The following is a 20,874-nucleotide window of genomic DNA, read 5'->3' as shown; positions in this document are numbered from 1 at the left end:
CTTCTGAAAGAACAAAAAAAAAGGACAATTTTTCATATCTGAACAGACAGTCACTTCCTGTAGACTGGCAACTGTGCTGTAGATCTGTGTGATCTGTCTCAACATAACCTTAACTGGAGATTCAACACAAAAATGTCTCATGATCAAATAATGTGGTCTGTCTTCCGAGTCTGACAAGCAAACCCATACGGAAATATTCATTTTATGACATGAAACAAGAATATTAACATTAGAAGAAAAAGAAAAAGATCTACTGAATAATTAGCAATTACAGAAAGTAGCAAAATACATCTAATCAGCTTTGGGATTCTTGTATTTTTCCTTACTTTCATGCTTAACAACCTCCAACCAATACTGCAGCCAACTGTTGGACTGTTGGATAGCTCATAGCTACTTTCCAAATAAAGACTTCACTTACAAAACACATTACCCAGAAGTGTAATCCATTAATGTTTATTAAAGGCCCTGTGTGTGTGTGTTTAATAAAATAAATCACAAAGAAAGAATAACTAAGGACTGCCTTTGGAGTTTTGGACCTCTAGTAGCAGTATGGAGCTCTTTTCCTTTGAGTAGTTATGCACACAAGTGGAGCCTTCATTCCTGTTTCATAGCTAGTTTTCCTGCTGTATTACAACATTTTACTCCCCCTTCACATCAACCACTCAATAGACTTTAAAGGTCTCAAATCAAAGAGTTGGCGTTGTTCCTGTGATTCAATGTTCTGTGATCGTCCTCGTGCTTCTCCTCAAGGTGCATTTCAGGGACTGGAAGACCTCTATGATTATGGAGAGGGAACTACTTTCAGGGGTGGCACGGTGGTGCAGTGAGGGTTCCAGGTTCAAATCCTGGTCTGGGCCCTTCTATGTGGAGTTTGCATGTTTTCCCTGTGCCTGCGTGGGTTTTCTCCGGGTTCTCCGGCTTCCTCCCACAATACCAAAAACATGCACATTAGGTTAATTGGCTGCTCTAAATTACCCCTAGGTGTGTGTGTGAGAGTGTGTGGTTGTCTGTCTTTGTGTGTTGGCCCTGTGATTGACTGGCGACCAGTCCAGGGTGTACCCCGCCTCTCGCCCGTAGTCAGCTGGGATAGGCTCCAGCTCCCCCACGACCCTGACAGATAAGCGGTATAGAAAATGGATGGATGAACTACTTTCAGGTCAATCATGCCAATGATATCACATTATTTCACTGATCAGCAGGGGGCAGTAATGTAGCAGGATATTCAACAGTGTTCCAACAAATGCGGGGAGAAAGACTGCAAGTAAACATGAAATTTAAACAGTGCTGGATCTGAAAACTTTAAGATAGCTTTTGTAAATGTTTGCAGGAGAAAGTGGAGGTGGAAGTGATGCATTCAACACATTTGTGAGACCTCCAGGATACACACAATACGTTTTGGTGAAAAGTAAACGTGACGCTACTGGGCACCTTTAAGGATGAGCCATCCTTATTGAAACCGGAGACAAGAGAGTAAGGAAACTATCAGCTGTCACTTACAGTCTTTGCACACAATCCTCAGAAGAGGTCAAATCAGGCTGAAGGTGGACAGCAGGTGCCTTTAACTTCCCCAACAGCAAACCAGTCTACAATTACACTGATTACACAATGTTCAAATGTTTGAAATCCAATATGTGACAAAACATACCAACTCACCATGCTCATGATGTTAATACCAGGAGTCTGAATAGGAGAACATGGATACAGAGGAACTAAACCTTCCTCTTAGTCAAGCAGTGTAATTATCAGTGACAAACTCTCTGAACTGTTCTAACTCATTAGTTGTCCACATTGAGAATTCATTTCCTTTTAAGAAATTCATAGAACTGACTTTAAGAAAACAGGTTCAAAGCAAACGGGAAAGCTCTGATTTATTTCTGAACTGGTACATGTTATCCCTCTGACTCACATTTTGGTAGCTCACAAAATCTCTCTAAACAAACAGTAATGAATAAAACCATAAAAATACAACATCTTATACAGCTTACAACCAAATTTTAACTTTAAAAATATATGGAGAATCTAAATAACGACATGACATAACCAAAATGGTACAAAAGAGGTTTACAGCACATTTAAGGGCATACACTGTTCTTTACCACATCTACAAGAATCAAATTTTCTGCAGAAAAGCACTCGAGTCCTTTTCCTCTCTGAATAAGGCATATGTGTGAAGTTTATCACATCTTACTTTACCAGGACATTTACTGTGAACAAATTGCTTCCTCCCCTGAGGGTAAAATAATGAAAACATGTAGTTAAATTTAACAAATGTTCCACTTCCTTCATACTGAACACAATTGTAACCCTCTGTTCTCGCTATTGTAATGTCAAAAATAAAACAAATCATCTATGTGCACATTCAACAGAAACATATCACAAATCCACAGGTTACCACAGAGCATGTGCAACAGTGCCAAAGGTACTCTCATTCATTCATCATTAAGAAAGGAAGTACAGCAATAAAGACTCAACTGATTCTGTTTGGGTCCCATGCTGAAAAAGGTCCACTTCTCTGTTTCTACTTTCTTCATGCTTTAATATACAGACATGACTCTAATGATTTTTTTTTCTTTTATTGTTTGTCTTTTATGTATTTATTTATTTATTTTACAGATTTCCATCCTTATGCCATAAAGACATCTCTTTGGTTTCCTCACATTCTCTTCTTTACAATATATGACTGATGTGAAACAGCAGGAGGCTTTTTTTTTTTTTTTTGGTTTCTTTTGTTTTTTTACAAAACAGAATCACATTAAGGGCATGACATGAAAATGAACAATCCGTTCAAAGGATTGAGTAGTGGTTTAGTCTTTAACATGAACAGGAAACGAGGGTTTAATTCTCACCGACTACCGTCACAAACAGCAGGTCTGGGAGAAAGACTGTGACTTTTCTTATAATGTCACTGAAAATCTTTTGTTACACAACTGAACTGAAGTGAAGCAGCTGGGACTGGGTCCAGTCTAGAGGGCTGATGAAGGTGCTGCTCAGTGACAAAAGTACCCCCCCACCTCAGACACCACGACTCCGAGCATGGAAGGTCCCAAAAGTCACAGCGATCGTGGCAGCACCTTGTCATGTCTCTGACTCATGCCCTGCCAATGGGATGACAAACACAGTGATGTCATCGCCTGAGCCCAGTTTATCATTGGGTAGCCTCCAACCACGCTCTTTAAGCACTCCGCGAGACCTCATCAGCAGGTCCTGGGCGGCCAATGTATACCTGTGTAACACACAGAAAAAACAGTCACTAAACCACTGAGATGCACAGCACACATATAAAATACAGATACTCAATTCAACTGAAAGGCAACACCTTTGAGAGACTGGAGCATGCAGACTGATTTGCAGCCTTAATGTGTTCATCATAAGAATGGACAAAGACAAAAGGCAAGCACATATGCAGCCAATCTGGAATATTCATAATTGGTGTAACAACATAGGACAATTTCATTAGCAGTTATCAGTGGTACATAGACAATAGTGTATAACGTACTATAATGTAATATCTGAATAGATACAAGAAGTTCTAATTGTTGAAAATACTGTATTAAAAAATAACACCCCTGAACACATTATATTTGCTTATAACTACATTATGATGTGTTACTGTAGATGAGAAATGTTAATTTAAAGAGCTACTACTTAATACTATTCTGCAACTATGAGTAGAATTTTGCAGGAGACTTAAGTATTTGTTACCACCTAGTGGACATACTGAGTACAACAGCACACCACTGGTGTCACTTTCAGTGGGTTTATGAAATCACAGCTTTCATGTAGTTTGCCTGAACATTCTCACATGACAGGAAATACAGCTGAACAACATCATAATTTAAAGGATTATTTGGCACACTGCATACCTCATGGGATCAGAGGGGTCACAGCAGGATAAGTAGGCTGACACAGCATCTGCCACTTCCCTGTCCGTCGTCACGTCCCACAGTCCATCTGTGCCCATGACCAAGACATCGTCTGGGCCGTGTTTGTATTCATCCATGTTATAAACCTTCACCTGTGATAGAAAGACATATGATGTTTATTAATCCTGCAGTCAGAATTTATTTTTTACTGACTTTACATAAAGAGGGCAGTTAGCATGTTGTGCCTATGTTTTCAAGATACAAGATAGGTTTATTTGTCACATACACAATCATACACGGTACAATGTGCAGTGAAATTTTTAATGTCCCTGCTACCAAAAAATAGGTAAGTAAAAATTAAATATTGTAAAATAGAAACCTTAAAAATAAAATTAATTGCAGTGCTGAGAGATTAGCAAATGTATGCAGGCATGCAAGGTGCACAACTTAGGCAGTAAAGCTGCTCATGTTCATCAATTAACACTTATTTAGAGTGACTTAGATCAAGTGTGATATGTTCAAATGCTCAGTTTAAGAAAGGGAAGCCTAAAATATTCCTGTAATGCTGAGGTGAAAAGTGCCTGAACAAGAACTGAGAACTTAAGCTCTTGTGAAAGTTCAGTCAGGAAGACTGTTCTTCTGCACGCTTAGGCCTGTAGTTTATATCATATTACGTGTACAATTTCTCACCCTTGAGTAAATTATACTTAAAGATATGTAATTTTCAAAAATATAAACAATGTAGGGCTGATACAAAAAATATTTCTCTTATTTCATATTATGAGACACAACTTTGAGCACTACAAAAGAGTTTCACATTGAATAAAGAGAACCTCAAAAGCTTCACATGTATCCTAAAGACCAAGGTGACGAAGACAGCAATGATAACCTGAGCTGCTTCCTGCTCCTCACACTCACCTCAGGGACACATGAGAGGAAAGGCTTGATATAAATGTTGGAGTTGTACACCTTCAGGTCATGATCTCCCAGCCCACGGGTCACTCCGATTGTTGCCATGACACGTGCCTGTGTTTTACCAACACACACACACAATAATGTAGGTTATTGTTTCACGATGTGATTCGGTTCTAGGAAAATCCACTTATGAGGGATTATTACGTGAAGACCATGTTCTCTCAGACAATACTAAAAATGTTAAGTAGGTCTTGTTCTACCCAGCCAGACACTACAATACAATACAATATACAATAACTTGCATATTTAAAAATGCTTCATAATTGATCTGCATACAGACTCAAAGACAGACAGCATGACCTGTGAATCCATGAGCAGTATGATTATGGCATACATGCATATTATTATTACTATATCATCACCAAGTAGAAACTGTCAGCACATTAATATTTAGAAATCCTTAGAAACGCCTGTGTATCTGTGTATACGAGTAAGTACAATGCAATGTTTGCTTTACCTTTTTGCCCTCTCCATATATCAGGGGAAATTTCAAATCATCTTCAACAATTGTTTTATAAGCCCTGCAACAAAACAACAAACAGATCTATGATTGAGTTGTTGAACATGACTTTTGGGGAAATTAATCAGCTACAAACCTGACAAGGAATTTTTACTGGTTCTAGCTTCTCAAATGTTAGTATTTGCTGCCTTTACCTGAGTACTTTAATAATTTCTTCACCTGAATGTTTTCTGTTTTCAACTAAAACAGATTTTGTCATTTAGATAGACTAAACAAATAATCAATTCATCTAAAAGAATAACTGAGACATTAAGTGATAAGTAAATTCATTGTCAGTTGCTGCTCTTGTTTTGGAAATCATACATACATACATACATTTCTTGTCGACACTCCATAAACCAAACTATTCTGCCCCATACAGAATAAAATGTTCATGAAAAGTGATCAACTGTCACAAATGTGATTAAAAAGAACCTCCAGGTTTACCAGCCAGTCATGGTGTGGTCTCTGTAGAGCATCTTTTTGCCAAGCTCACTGTGCTGGATCCTTCGAGGGAACTCAATGTGAGTGAACTCGTTACCCAGGAGCTCTGGTCTCAGAAAGCCCTGGAGTGACACACAAAATGGAACAGGTCGCATCAGTTTACATAATAAAAAGTTTGACTGAAACCTAAATATCTGTCATGACAAGATTTTATGTGTAACAGAAGGTAACAGATACTGTATAATGAAAGCACAAGACAGCTCTGTGTTTCAGCAGCAAACATCATCCACCCACTCTGTGACTCATAACTACAACCGGCTACTAAAACAGGCAGCTGATGGACGTCATTTTATTTCAGTGTGATACAAGATTTACTCCCTCCTCTTCAGGTTGCTTTCTTATCATGCTCAGCTCAACTTTACTCCTAGTAAAACTGCACAAAGATCCTTTTAGAGCCTGTTGTGCACTCACAATTTCCCCTTGAACACGTGGATAATTTATTCGACAGTGAAATAATTGTATTTGTGGTGTGAAACGTAGCAGATAGAAGAATACCAGGTACTGTAGTCGCTGTCTCTCTGACTCAGGTGTGAATTCATTGGTCATGGCAACGACTTCATTGTTTCGTATGATTATGGCCCTGCAGAGAGAAGGAGACATGGAGACAGGAGTGAGACTGTTTATACAGATAAAACCACATGCATTTCTTACATAACAGCTCATATGAGTAGGTGGGTCAGCAACACTGTTGGTGGGAGAAGGCTACATGCTGCAGTGGTAAGCTAAGTAAACCGTAGCTCCAAACTGCAGTGAATTACACAATCATTTTATTTTTCCTGTGGTCTTGAGAAGAAAGTTTCTTTCAGTGCTGTCACCTGCTATCTCCCGCGTTGGCTACATAGAGTTTCCCCATCAAATGAATGGCAGCTAAGGCACAACAGCCACCAGAGATGGCATATGACGTTTTCTCCTTTTCAATTAGGTCATCCTGGAAAAAGAAAAGAAAAATCTCTTAAACCTCAGTGGTTTAAGAGAGCACTCTGCCTCTCATCATCCAGAATAGCTCTTTATTTTCTTCATACATATTCATATTAAAAAAAAAAAAGGCTGAGTAAACGGAGAGACACAATGAGGCTTTGAAGAATACATCTGTGGTGTATTATCAGTCTCATATAAACCTGACAGTGGTTGCATCAGAGAAGTGTGTCACTTTGAACTTACTGCATGCACAAGGCTGTGCAGATTTGACCTGTTTGCAATTTGGAGACTTCAAGTTTTGAAACTTACATCATCCGTAAACAGGAAGAGATAAAGATTTAAAAAATAACAGTCAAAAGAGCCTCTGCAAGGTGGCGCCTGAGCACAGCAGTGCTCACAATGTTACCATGCTGATGTTTAGGATGCATAATGTTTACTATGTTTTTGGAGTGTTAGCATGCTAACAGCTTCAAATGTTCAGTAAACACATAGCAGAGTTGAGGCTGATGGAGATGCTATTAGTTTTGCAGACATAAAGCAGAAATGCACAAAATGAAATTTTAACCTGATGGCACTAGGATTAGTAGTTAAGTTACGTTAAGGGAACACTTAAATTATTACATTTTATCCTTAGGGCGGCATGAATGTCTGCACCAACACAATGGAAATCTATCAAATTGTGCCTTAGATATGTTAGTCAAACCACAAATGGCAACCTCATGGTGGTGCTGGATGAAAAGTTGGAGCATCACCAAAATTATTGAGATGTAATATCTGGGAAATGCTAATTATGACTTTAATCTCAGTTTCAAAGTTAGGTTCACTAAAAAAGTACTGTTCTATTGCTTCCTCACACAGATTGCTAGTTGTCATCTGCTCACCATCTGTGTGAAGGCAGTCTCTATGACTCCCATCACCAAGCTCTCCAAGCTGACGACCTTTTCCATGTGAAAGCGTACTGAGGAGTCGCTGATAGCATCTGGGTCTTCTGGTTCTTGTGCAGCTCCCTTCTTTGTCTCCGTCTGGTACGGGCTGCCGTTCTTGGCCAGGCAGATGGGGGGAGCACTGGTGGGGTTCTCCAGCAGGTGGCAGATCTCTCCCAAACGGTCCCTGATGAGGCGATGAAGAAGCTTGGAGGCCATGATGGCTGCTCCAGAACCTGCATGTCCATCAAACACGCCCCAAAAGTGGAGAGGGATTCCTGTACCATCCTAAAATTGGCATATGAACATAGAATTATATTAAATAAGTGTAGTGAAAATAGTAGTACAAACATTGAGGAAGTCCTTAAAGTAATAATTCCTATGATTATGGTTTAAAAAAATCTCCCATGAGATTACAACTCTGAGCAGAAGGCACAGATTTTGTGAGGGTTTACAGGCTCTGGGACTGCAGCTGGTGACATTTGTAATGCTAAGCAATATGTTTCTTCCATTTTAGGTCTTTCTGCACCACAGCTGCAGTAAATCTAGATTATAATATTATGGGGAAGGCTGGCAAGAGATAAAAGACTTATTGTGAGCTTTATTTTTCATGAATTATGTGCAATAGTTCAAGTCTAAAACAATAAAGAACAACAAGGGGGAAAAAATGAAAATGAAGTTCTATTAACAGTAAAATAAATAGTGCTAAAAAGTATTAAGTGATATCTGAGCCAACAGGATCTACACAGTCTCTCAGGGCTTTCGCTGATCTACCATGATGTAATGGCTGATGGAAAGGCGTTGCCACCTTTTTGTTTGCAGGCATGTTTACAAGCAGAGTTGGCCTGCATGACTAACTAGCAGATGAACAGGCTTACCCCTCTGATGCCAAACTCAAGTGGGGGAGGGGTGCAACCAAGGGATGATGTAATTCAATTACACCACATGAAGGATGAGTACATATGTGTGTGTGTGTGTGCAGGCATAGTGGGTCTAATATTGACCTGAAGTATACATGTGTTCAGGAAGACTGCACTGAGTGAGACACAAGTATTGCACTTCCCTGTGCTCTCTGGACCCAGTCACATTCTTATGAAACACCAGTGAAACACCAGTTCAGCAGGACAAACCTGTAGTGTGTGTGCATGCATGTTAAGAATCACTGACAAAACTGCTGCCCAATCTTGACTGTAGAGAGCCAAAAAATCTCAATGCTCAGCAAGATCTGACACTTAAAAATAATAACTGATTTGATTTTTTTCTTAGTAAAAAAGCAACCCAGACATGTTACAAAAGACATGACATACCTTTTCATATAGCTAACATGGTAGCAATCAGGTGCCTATATTCTGCAGATACGGAGCAACATTCCTGTTGGAGTAGTGTTTGTGGCCACCTGATATATGTCCAATTTTCACTCTCTTTTAGCTCTGTTTTTGGTTTCAACCACCCCCTGATTGAAATATCGGCCCGTTTAGCTGCCAAATGCCCCATGTTCATCAACTAACTGTGTCTTTGCTGGGCAGGTGGTGGATTACATTGTACTGTGAGCTGGGAGAGAGAACTACAACAGTAAAGTTGCGGGATTGACAACAAAAAAACATGAACTGAAAGATGTTAAAATGCTCCGCAGAGGTGAGGGGAACTGTGGAGTGATTATTCTCACTGTAAGTGAATTCTTTCACATAGTAGTCATGTGATCCAATGTTAATACAAAAAGATGGATCACTAATGCTTAACCAGGTCTGGTACTTCAAACTTTGCAGAGACCAGTTAATGCGAAAAGCCAAATGAAATTAGCAGCATATGGGTAAAACTTTTTCAGTCCTTTTTTGGGGCGTGGGGGTATCTGCAGTTTAAAGCTAAAGCTTAGACTAAAGATACAAAAACTCCAAGAAATGCCTATCTTATATGTTTTTTAACAACTGGCACTTATTTCTGAGGTGTTTCGTTGTACTGATGAGTAACAGTGAGGAAGACATCAGAGACATTTGAATGACGGTATACATAGTGAAACATTAGAAGTCCCACTGGAGGGGAATAACAAGTTACAAGGTGAATCCATCAGTACCAAGTAGGACAAAGACGCCACTATGGGTATCAGATAACTACACTTCATGCACAGATGCAATTATAATTTCAGTGCACTACAGCTCAAATTATATTGTGTTTAGTGACATCTACCTCAGTCCCCTCTAGTAAACTGATGTCAGATTTAGAAGCATTATCGCTAATTGTTTGTGGGATCTGCCAGCCTTTGACCAGACATTTCATCCCTAATTTACTGACTCCTGTTCAGGAGCTTTCCCTTCGCTCACCCCGTTATCCTCCAGCAGTGTGGAGTTACGATGTTTGCTGCTTGGCTTCTTTATAAACAGCTTCTCACTAGAGGCCTGGTCCTCGTTCAGCATGCTCTTCCCCGCATTGATCACCCTGATGGAGAAGGAGGCAAGGAAGAAAGGTGAGTAGGGAGTCAGATGATTTATAGTGTTTGCACTAACCACATGAAAACACAATAGCAACAAGAAAGACGGAGAGAGCCGAACAGTCAGGAAAAAAGTGGGGCGGAATGCAGTCATGTCCCAGAGGGAACCTGCTGCAGGGATTAAGTGTTTTTATGATGAGCTGATGCCTGTGACGATAATGGCTTTAGAGTAATGCACTGTTTCACTCTCTACCAGCATCTATCCTGAAGCAGTGCTCACTGTAGCTAGCAATGCAGGACAAAGGAGACAAGAGAGGTGTGGAAATATTTCTACCAGTGGAGGGTGAAAAATGTTGCTGCTAAACAGTTGGAGGTGGACAACTCGACAAACACTGCAGAACAAGTACAAAGTCTTTTCAGTCCTCTTCTGAATTCCTTTTCAGGGAGAGGATGTTGCTTCTCATATTTGCAATACACATGGTGCAAGACTGACATGAAAGCTGACGGACAGGAGCTGACAAAAACGAATTCCAAGCACAGTAAAAACATGTACTGTAGTAAGCAGAATATTGTATAAACACAAGTGTTGCTATTAAAATATGCTGCAACTTGTAAACTGTGCTCACCATTAGTATACACAACAGCAAACTTGGAGGTGTGACCACTTGATGAAAGAAAATCTAAAACCTTTCTGTTTTTGCTCCACCAGCTCCAGAGGGTAATTTTTGGCTTGCAACCCGTGAACGTTCCACTCTATTCACCGGTTAGTGTCTAACTTTGTCTGTCTGCTGCTTAGTACTGAGCACGTCGTGAAAACAGCTGCCTGCTCCTGCGGAGAACAATGTTATGAAACTGGCAGATTATACAACTCGAGCATGTTTCAAGTATCTGCAAATTGATTTTCGCAGTTTACTCAACCAAACCGCTTTGTCCAATAAAACCTAAGAGCATCTTTTGCAAAGCGGTTAACAGTGTAGTAAAGTATAGCAATTTGTAGTAAATGGGCTGCAACACGCAAACATCCACTGGTATGGTCCTTTAAGCTGCCACATGAGGCTGACTTGGAAAGGCCCCAGTTTGGACCTCATGCTGGCATATTATGTAACATTCTCAGTTTCAATTATAGATAAAAGCCACATTAGCTGGATAATACAGTATAATACCTATTGCCTAATTCCAGTAATTCAAGCTTTTTTCGTTAAGATGCCTTCAGAAACTTCGGCAGAAGAGGAATTAGCAGTTTATCAGCTACTTCTGGGATCATCACAGGAAGAGAAAAAGAGAAAGAGACCAAAAAAGAGAGCAAGACTGTCAGTGAGAGGCAAAGACAAAAACTGTATAGTCAAAGAAAAAACAAGAAATTAAGACTTTAGACTTCTCACTTTCCAAACAGCTCAGCTGATTACACCCACTGGAGAAAAAGGTTGCTGGCTCTGACATTGGAGAGCAGAAAATATGTGGGACAAAATGCAACTGCTGCCCAAATCTGGATTATAAAAAGCCCTTTCACTTTCTAATCAGTTGAAAGCAGTGGACAGGCAGCCCAGAGTCCTGCACTGCGCTCCCTGCATTAGGACTAATGGCAGCAAAGAATTTCAAGTCTCCCGAGGGTCGTCTAAACTTTCTGCCAAAGTAAATGTTGGCATGAAATACAGAGTATGTTTTTTATTTTCTATTTGATGCATCTGACCCATTGGAGGCCTTCAGTATGTTAGACTTGCTGAAAAAATGGCGATAAAAAAAAAATGACGATATTATCTAAAATGATGTTTTATCTTCTAATGTCACTCTACATTTTCACATTGCGGCCTTTAAAAAACTGTTTTATGATAGTAAACTTAATAATATTAAATAAAACAAAAACATCACACTAGACAAACATTTTGAAAAATTCAGATACAGCTTAAAGTGAAATAGTAACCATATACAGCATCTCTGACACTTGTTTTGAGAAGAGATTAGGTTAAATATGAAAGCAAACACTGCATGTTTGCAGTGTCACAAAGATTCACCACTTCCACAGTACAGAATCAGCACTTATTCTCTATTTTGAAAGCGGTCACATGCAATCAATGAGCTATAACTGAACATAATGTGAGCTGCATGGGAGGACCTGATTCTAAACCAGGAGCTCGAGCCTTCCTATAATGTGACTTAACTCTTTCACATATCTGTGTTTCGGTCATATGCTTCCTGAACTTGTGACTGAAAACCATATTGGTCATGTTTGGTAAAATGGCACTTCTCTGTCTGAGCCCTCCTCCTCCGACCGTACAGTATATTATGCAAGGAAAGTTCAAAAGAGGAAGTTGAGAGTTCCAGTGATTTCTCTTATTGCTGCTGCTGGACTCCTCATAGACTTCATGAAAATGTCTGTCAAGTTTGGTGTTAAAATAAATTTTGCAATAAAATGTTGCAATTGCATTCATGTCTTGGGAAAACCTGCAACTCAAGAAAGGCTTTTTCAGCCACGTGGAGCTTTGTGGATCAATCAGATGCAGATCAGTGGTGCACGCAATCTAGATAATAACAACACCTCTGAAATAATCGTTCTACTTCATCATTTTCCATGACAAATTTGAACTTTCTGAAATATGGATATAACTTTTGTAACAAAGATATGTGTTTGCTTCTTCTTTGTTCATGACACTAAAGTTTCAAATAAAACCTTTGGATGTGTATCCAACCCCTCTGATAGCACAGACACATTCGAGAGCAAACAAGCCAATCGTTTAAGGAGACTCCTACAAACTGAATGTGAAAAATATGAATCCATGACTGCTGCTGAACTACATGACATCAGGTGGAGGTGGGCAGCTCGGTCAACACTGCAGGCCTGGTACAAGGTCTTCGTCTGCAGCTTATGAAACATTTTCTGAATTCCCTTTTAGCGAGAGGAAGTTGAACAATACTGAAATGCAAACTGACAAACCCCCTAACAGGTACTGCAGTAACTTGTTTAGACCATAATGCAGATACTGTAATTAAAACAAGTTGCAATTTGTAAACTGTGCTCACCATCAGTTTAAGATCTGGACACACAACAGTGTCATAAGTGGATAATAATTCTCTTCGTAGTACTGGAGGGCATAGCAACATTGACATCACTCTGCAGCTCTTTACTGCTAAATGTCCTCAATGCAAGTGCATTAGTTACTTACCTTGTCTTACCTTTCACTAAAAACACCTGCCAAGTTGCAGACTTTTAATTCAATTTTCACAACATCTTAGCTACTTTGTTAAAAAGTCTTTCCAGTCTCTCTACTTGCTTCACTTCAGGGTCACAGAGAGCTTTGAATGATTTTTCTCTTGTGCCTTTGTGCTCACCTAACATCTGTTTATTCATACATTATTATTAATATCACAGCATTATTATATTACATACAATAGTCAATTATATTTTATGTTATCAACAATCTATACAGTGTGAGTTATTTAAATTTGTTGTGGTTCTTCTCTCGGGTATAAAAGAACGAATATATCCATAATAGCTCAGCTTCCTCACACACTCTCTCATGTTCTCAGTGCCACGGCCTGCCTCCGTATTGAAGTGTATTAATATGGTGGCCATTTGACAAAAGCACTTTTGATTGGTTTAACACAAGTGCATTATGTGTTTATGCTGACAAAATGGTGAACATCAGAGTTACTGCCTTAATTAGACTCATTATCCCAGGCATCCTAAACCTGAGTGGTGCAAAAACTGCATACAGATTTTAGGTTCTTTGAAATGACACCCTATGAGTCCAGCTAAGTTGAGATAGTTATGAAGCTCAAAGCTTTTGCTCCCATAATTCTCTGCAATCAATCAGTGCGATGCCAGGCTAACCATGAATGACCATGAATGGTCATTACCACCAGACTGACACTAATTAAGTGCAATCAGAGTGAAGAAGTTGAGCCTGAACATAAGCCAGCAGGGCAGCCTCCAATTGGACGCTGTCCACATTCCGTGCACTGTTTGGCCATCGTTGTTCCTACTCATTACAGCACAAGGGGAGTAAACAGCACCAGACAAAAGGGTCGACCTGACAAATGCTCTAATAGACAAATGTTGCCCCATGAGGAAGATCATTTCAGCCAGATTGCCCTTAAGTGCCACACAGCTGAATCATCCATCTTTCAATCAGCACACAGTTAATTTAACACCTTTTGATAGCTCTGAGTTGTTTTATCAGCCGTGTGACTGAATAAATAGCTTCTTCAATCAGTATTCCAAAGAACTATGGCTGTACATCTCCTACATCCGAGCTGCAAAGGCAATTTGGCATTAGTGTTGCATTTTAGAGATTGGACAGAAGGGATTGATTTGTGTTAGCTGGAGAGTTTTGTCTGCTCACAGTGTGATAATTTAACACTCAGGGGTGTGGACTTTTTGGATGTTTACTCTCTCCGTATGAAATGAGCAGATGAGCCGATTAGGTTGTGTTGTAAACAGGACTGCTAATGCTGTAATTAAAGTGTCAGTGCCTTATATCAAAGTCATTTGCAGCCTAAAGCATATGACAGCAGTGATGACGATGCACATTCCCACACAGTAAGCTCCCTTCATACATTACAACATCCTCATTTGACCTCTCTCATTCAGTCTTCTGAGACGGCTGTCGTCACGAATCCTGTCCCCTTGAGACTCTGTGCATGAGTCAGCTTTTCATTCTGTTTTCACGCTGGACCCAGGAGGACAGGCAGTGGTGGTGAAGCCCACATACTGTACTGAAGCTAATCAGTCCTTCATAATGCCCTGCCCCCGTCCCTCTGGGAGAGTGGAATGTCTGAAAGTGTTTTTCCTCAGCGGGAATCGCCAGAACAGCAAATCCTGGCCAGTAGTGTAAATGAAATGGTGTTGCTTTCTTTCTGCCTGTGACAAGTACTGCAGGTGTATTAGAGTATAAAAACCCCTGCAGTAAAACCAAGGACATGAGGAGCTTTACACATAAGCTCATACAAAAAAAAAGTGAATGGTCATTAGTCACAACTTCACAGAGCCACGAAGCCTTTTTATGAAAGAAAAAGATGAAACAACCGTTAGTATTAAGGACCTTTGTGCGTGAAAAATGACAAAAAATATTGAGCCGTCATGAATACATGAATATTTTTAAATATCAAAAAGATCATGAATCTAAGAAAACACAGATCTAACACAGAAAGGCGTATAGTGACACCAGTAGTTGGGTAGACATTTCCTGCTTTCACTGTTTATGTCATGGAAATTCTAGCATAACTCTTTAAAGTGACTTGAGGAGGAGCCTTCAGTAAAAGACCACTGAACACAATGTCACTGTGTTGTGATAGGGAGCGTTTTATCTAATTACAGCATACAGGCACACTGCCCCAAGTATCATTTACAGCAGCTCAGGGGAGCAACACTGTGGTAGAAGAGTGTACAATAGAGAAAGGCCATGTTGGCCATCATTTGGCTGCTGCAGCGCACTGAGAGCTGCTGAGGCTGCTGCAACACAGGCCTGACACTCAGCAGGACAATAAGAAAATCTGGTGATGTGCGTGATTTTGTTTGGACATTTTGTCAATGACTGCACTCACTCTGCGTATCCAGTCCGCCAGGGAAGCCTGCTGCCTCTCTTTAGCGTGAGCACCGGCCGTGATGCGTGCTCGGTGGAGTACTGCAGGAGCTCCGGGGTGAGGTCCAAGAAATCCGGCCGGCCGTAGGGGAAGCGCGGCGGCAGGCTGTCCGGTCCGCAGGTCTGGCCGCCACCTGAGTGATGGTTGTGGTGGTGGTGTCCGTGCGGCATCATCCCTCCCACCAGAGTGGACATGGCGTTCTTAACTTTGCTGATCATCATCGGCACTGACACTCGGCCAAAAGATCCGTACGGAAAATTAAACGCGATGCGATGATACGTTGGAGGAAAAAATAAAACAACAATACACCGCCAGTGACGAGGATCATTTCAGGAAGCGATTTTTTTTCCTCCTTGGCCCCATGTGACAGCTTTCAGACAGGCAGAGACGATGTTTTCCTCATTCACACAGAATAAAAAACCCTCACTGTCTGCGCATAGGTTGTAATCCGGCAGATGGTTGTATCTCAGAAGGCAGGGCTTCACACGGACGTGCAGCCAGCCCTGAAAATATCTCAACCACACAAAACATATCTCAAACTCACGCAAAAGCTCGACAGCCACAGGAAATGTTTAGCTGCTTTAGTCAAGAAGACCAGCAGACGTCCATGTGAAAGTCAGCAATCAAGAAATGAATCAGATGCCGCATGATAGATGAACTTGACCACTCATTTGGACAACTATACTCCAAGAGCACAAAATGTATACACATAAAAAAAATAATAATATTCGAAACAAATGTTCATGTTATGCACATGAAAACAAGCCGTGCTTTATAAAAAATATTAACATTTTTAACTAAAAGTTGTCAAGTGATGAATAAAGGGATTAATGTAGGCTAATGAGTGCCTCGCTTTCCAACAAACCATCAACTCTTTGATAGGTTAGGATTAAAAAGGACAGCTGTACATTTACTCAGCTACATACAGTATGACTGCACTGCATTAACACTCCCTGGCCACTTTATGAGGTAGCTACACCTGCCCCATGCAATCCAGTGCAACAGATCTGCCCCAAAGTCTGCACAGGGAAATCAGTAATGACACGATGCAGTATTACAGATTATACAAGATTATACACAGTAGTTGATAATTCTAAGAGCTGACAAGACTGCAGCCCTTTTCCAGAATCACAGACAGATTCTGGGCTGACTGGATGAAGCACAGAGTTAAGAAGACAAAGCAAAACTTCTGGTTGAACACAAACAGCAGTAACAACCTGACAACCAAGAAGCTGTTCTTATAACTGGCTTATAGGTCATCTATAAAAGTGTCAGTAAATATTTATTTATCATTAGGAAAGCCACTGATTACACTCTATAAGCTCTTCATAAAAGTGTCTTTGTAAAGATACTGTGCTGGCAAGATTCTTAGGTACTTGTCAGCAACAACACATGACTAACTGACACAACATTAGCAGAGCTTGAGTATCTTAATGATTCATTGAGCAGATATATTTCACCATATTCCCTGAATATGAATCACTGAAACCCAGAAACAGTACACAGTTAACCAGAGGACAAAGGAGCTGGAGTTCGTCATTAGGGCGGAGATGTTGTTTTGATCCAGCTATGAAAGAAGAGCAGTACTAATGGTACGTGAAGAGCTGAAACATGTGTTACATAATCATTTTTATCTGAGGTCACAGTCCATCTTTCAGCTCAAGCACTGAGGCTGATGTGTGTTTTGAATACACCAGTATTGATTGTCTTTGCTGTTGGAGATCACTGTCACCAGGTAAACAAAACGTTCATCGACCTGTTCCTGCTTATTCCTCCCATCCACTCTTCAACACCTCTCACTGAAGATGTCAATTTTAATTTGTCATATTCTTTATTTATTTCAATGATGACTCATAACTTTTTTTTTTTTTACTGAAGTAGGCCCACCAAAGCACATTTGTACTTTACATGAGCATTTCCATTTTACTGTACTTTATATTTTTACTCCACTACATTTGTTGGACAGCTACAGAGGTGGAAAATATCTAAGTACAGATTGGAATTACTTCAGCTTGAGTATGGCCATTTTATTTGATTTTGTAGATCTCTCTAACCATAACAGTAAAGAAAGGAACCTTCACTACATCATTTGGCTTGTTACATTACTTGTTACACTGAAAATTAAGATTTTACATACAAAATTTAGAATGAATTGAATTCTTTGAGATTTTTCACCTTTGGTGCTTCAGGTACATTTGGCCAATAATATGCATTGGTACTTAACCTTTGGTATAGTTTGGTATTGCTACTTTTACTTTACCTGACTGACTTCACGTATAAAATGTATTTTGAGCTCATAAGGTTTGATGGATTATTACAGATTAAAGGTCACAAAGATCCTTAGTTTCAAGTGATTATTTACAAATAAAAACACAATATTATTAATTATATTCAATTTCTGCACCTTAGCCCCAAACATTGGATCTTTAAATTATCTGACCATCAGAAATACAATGAAGTAGTTATTTAAAAAGTAGTATTAATGCATTTACTTAGGCAATAGCTCGTCACAGATCTTTCACCTTTGCTTTTTTAAGAGCCTTTTTGTGGAGTTTGCACCTTCTGTAGATCCCTTAACTGTGAAACAAAGAAAAGTAAAGACGATACAGCCATGTATTTAATGACAGAAAGATGTTTGCACCTGACTCTATCTTCCAGTAGATGGAGATAAAGTACCACCAGACGAGGAGCGACTGGAGAACAATGGGGCTGGAGAGAAACCTAACATTATGTTTGTTGACCTTATTTTAAACAGATGAAAGTTTTGTGTGTGTTTCATGTTATTATAGACAAATTATTACTCTATGACACATTTCAGTTTGCTCACCCATGTTATTTACTGACCATTTTTCTGTAAAAACAGACATTTTATCGCTAACTGTCTACAACACCAAATGCTGGCAAGTGATAAGAGAAAATTAAACCATTTCTTTGGCCTTAAAGGATTGATGTAAAAAATGTATATATATATTTCTCTTCACAAAGATGAAGCACTCCCAGCATACAGCAGCAGTGGATGAAGATTTAATCTGTCTCCTGATGAATGACCCACTACTTCTCTGTCAGAGGCCGTGGAGGCAGGCTGTCGCGAATCCAAGAGAAACGGTGAAGAAGAGAGTAGACGATCTCTGTTGAGAAGTCATCAAGTCATCTGATATGCAGATCATTAGCCGAGAGAACAAGACAAAGCAAAAAGAGACACTTCATATTTTATTGTGCGCCAATGTAAAATGAATGCATCGCAGTTGGATCTACACTGCAAAAACTTTCATTAAAACAAAATTTTCTTCCTGTCTTATATTTTGTTTTGAATCTGGTGTTGGCTGTGTTTTAGTTTTTAAGAGCCTTCTTGATTCGTGACCCTTAGCAAAGAAACAGTGTCTGGTTTGGGCCACTTACGTCTTGTGCTTACACCTGTGTGTCATCAGAATCGAGGGCTATGCACCGTGATTGGTCAGCTATGCACAGGTGAGAAAGGGTTTGAACTTCTCTTTAACTCTCGTCTTTCATTATTAACACCACCATTTCTGTCACTTTGCTAGTGTATGTATGGGTGCAACACCATGGATGTCTTCCAGGAGAGACTGTCTCAACACGTTCACCACTATCCCCCTCATCCTCCTTTGTTTTACTGAAGTTTAAAGAGGAAGTGAATATTTTTCTCCTCCTTTATTTGAATAGATTAGAAAACACATAGTTTGTCTTTGCTAATCGACCTTCTCACGTTTTAAGAATTCTCTTAAACAGTAGGTGAAAATGGCCTGAAAACAAGATGAGAACATTATTAGTATAGAAAATACATTTTTCTCATCTTGGCGACACATTTTATCACTTGTGTTAAGGTTCAATATAAGACCAGTAAGACTATTACCCTATATGTTATTTATGGTAATTTTTGATGGCTTACACAGGCTGTTTTTGGTTTGTTGAAGCTGTCAGCACTCTCACTGTTCAGACTAAACTGAGCTCATATATTCTGACTTTGGTGTGGGCATTATTTCTTTCTCTGTTGTTACAGTTCCCCTCTGGTATCTGAGAGGGCTGGAGAAGTTGGAAACTCCATTAGGGCGGGCCCCTGATGAAAACCCCTTTATGGCTCTGCAATCTGGATTGAGGTCGGAGGGGAAAGACCTGGCTGTGCAACCACACACAAAGCCATAAAGCCTGATGTAGCTGCCTCTCATCGAGCATCTACAGCCAGGAAAGAATAACTGTCCCGGTGTCTGCAGACCTGTTGAATTAAAGGGGGCATTAACAGCTGCTTCCTCTGCATTATTGATGGCCAGCTCCATTCCTGAGGCCATTATGCCTCCTATTTTTCCTCTTGCAATTTTCTGGTAGACATCCCACTGTCTTCAAACGCACTTCTGTAGTGGAGTTGAGTGCGGGTTCAGGAAGAGGGCTCACACTGTAGGGTGCTGTTATTTTAAGCTGAACCACCACAATCAGTGTTGGGCCATGGAGCCCCCGCTGCTCTTGTTCCATGTGTGAAGTGAAAGTAATCACAGGATGACAAGTATGGGATGATGAGTGTTATGCAAGGTGCCACCTATAGTAAAAGGCAGTGAGGTTCCCCCTGTGAGGTGCCAAATCACGTGATGTTACAAGCACAGCCGATGCATGTTTCTCATTCCCTTGCGGCGTGACCCCTAAAAAACATGCCGATTTTAACACCAAATGCTCACTAACCGGGATTACCTCATGACTCACCTCAGCTGCCACCTAAGGGTGCATTTGTTGTTGAGCCTCTCACAGACAGTAATGCTGCTGGCTTTATCTGCTCTCACACAGCTTGGGACACCTTACTTCATGCCTGACCTCATCCTGTCATATGATTTAATGAGCAGAGCAGTGTCACAAACCACAGTGTCAGGAGTATGACAGTTTAGGTCTATACAATCCACTAAAGATTAATGAGGTCATCTCCTCTGTCAGCATGTGTGTGAGACATAAAGGAAGGAAGACAGAAAGTTGATGACTTTGGGAATCACATCATAAATTACATAAACTGAATCAAAATAATAGCTTCTCTATCCGTGGGTAATTATGAAGTGAAGTCTGCCTATGGTCTACATATCTGCTGTGAATTTTACAGCTCAGCCAGGTCAGTGATAACAGCCTGACATCTTTTGTATTCAGTCCCCTGGGATTTGTGTGTTCTACCCTTTGAATCTGCTTGCATGTGTG

At 40.1% G+C, this 20,874-nt stretch overlaps 1 protein-coding gene across 1 annotated transcript; it reads right to left on the bottom strand.

The window, feature by feature from the left end:
• Positions 1-1,851: 1,851 nt before the first annotated feature.
• ppm1j (protein phosphatase, Mg2+/Mn2+ dependent, 1J) lies at positions 1,852-16,272 on the bottom strand. Its single transcript, XM_046383112.1, has 10 exons — positions 15,649-16,272; positions 10,001-10,115; positions 7,641-7,970; positions 6,657-6,769; positions 6,337-6,421; positions 5,785-5,903; positions 5,296-5,359; positions 4,782-4,889; positions 3,864-4,015; positions 1,852-3,223 (listed from the first exon to the last, which is right to left on the bottom strand). Exons 1-10 carry the CDS (start codon positions 15,906-15,908, stop codon positions 3,076-3,078), a joined length of 1,494 nt encoding a protein of 497 aa, XP_046239068.1. The 5' UTR covers positions 15,909-16,272; the 3' UTR covers positions 1,852-3,075.
• Positions 16,273-20,874: the final 4,602 nt, after the last annotated feature.

Source organism: Scatophagus argus, chromosome 3 (assembly GCF_020382885.2).
Source record: "Scatophagus argus isolate fScaArg1 chromosome 3, fScaArg1.pri, whole genome shotgun sequence".
Classification (NCBI taxonomy): Eukaryota; Metazoa; Chordata; class Actinopteri; family Scatophagidae; genus Scatophagus; species Scatophagus argus.
Note: the sequence above shows the minus strand (reverse complement) of the source record. Positions and strands in the feature narration are given on the sequence as shown.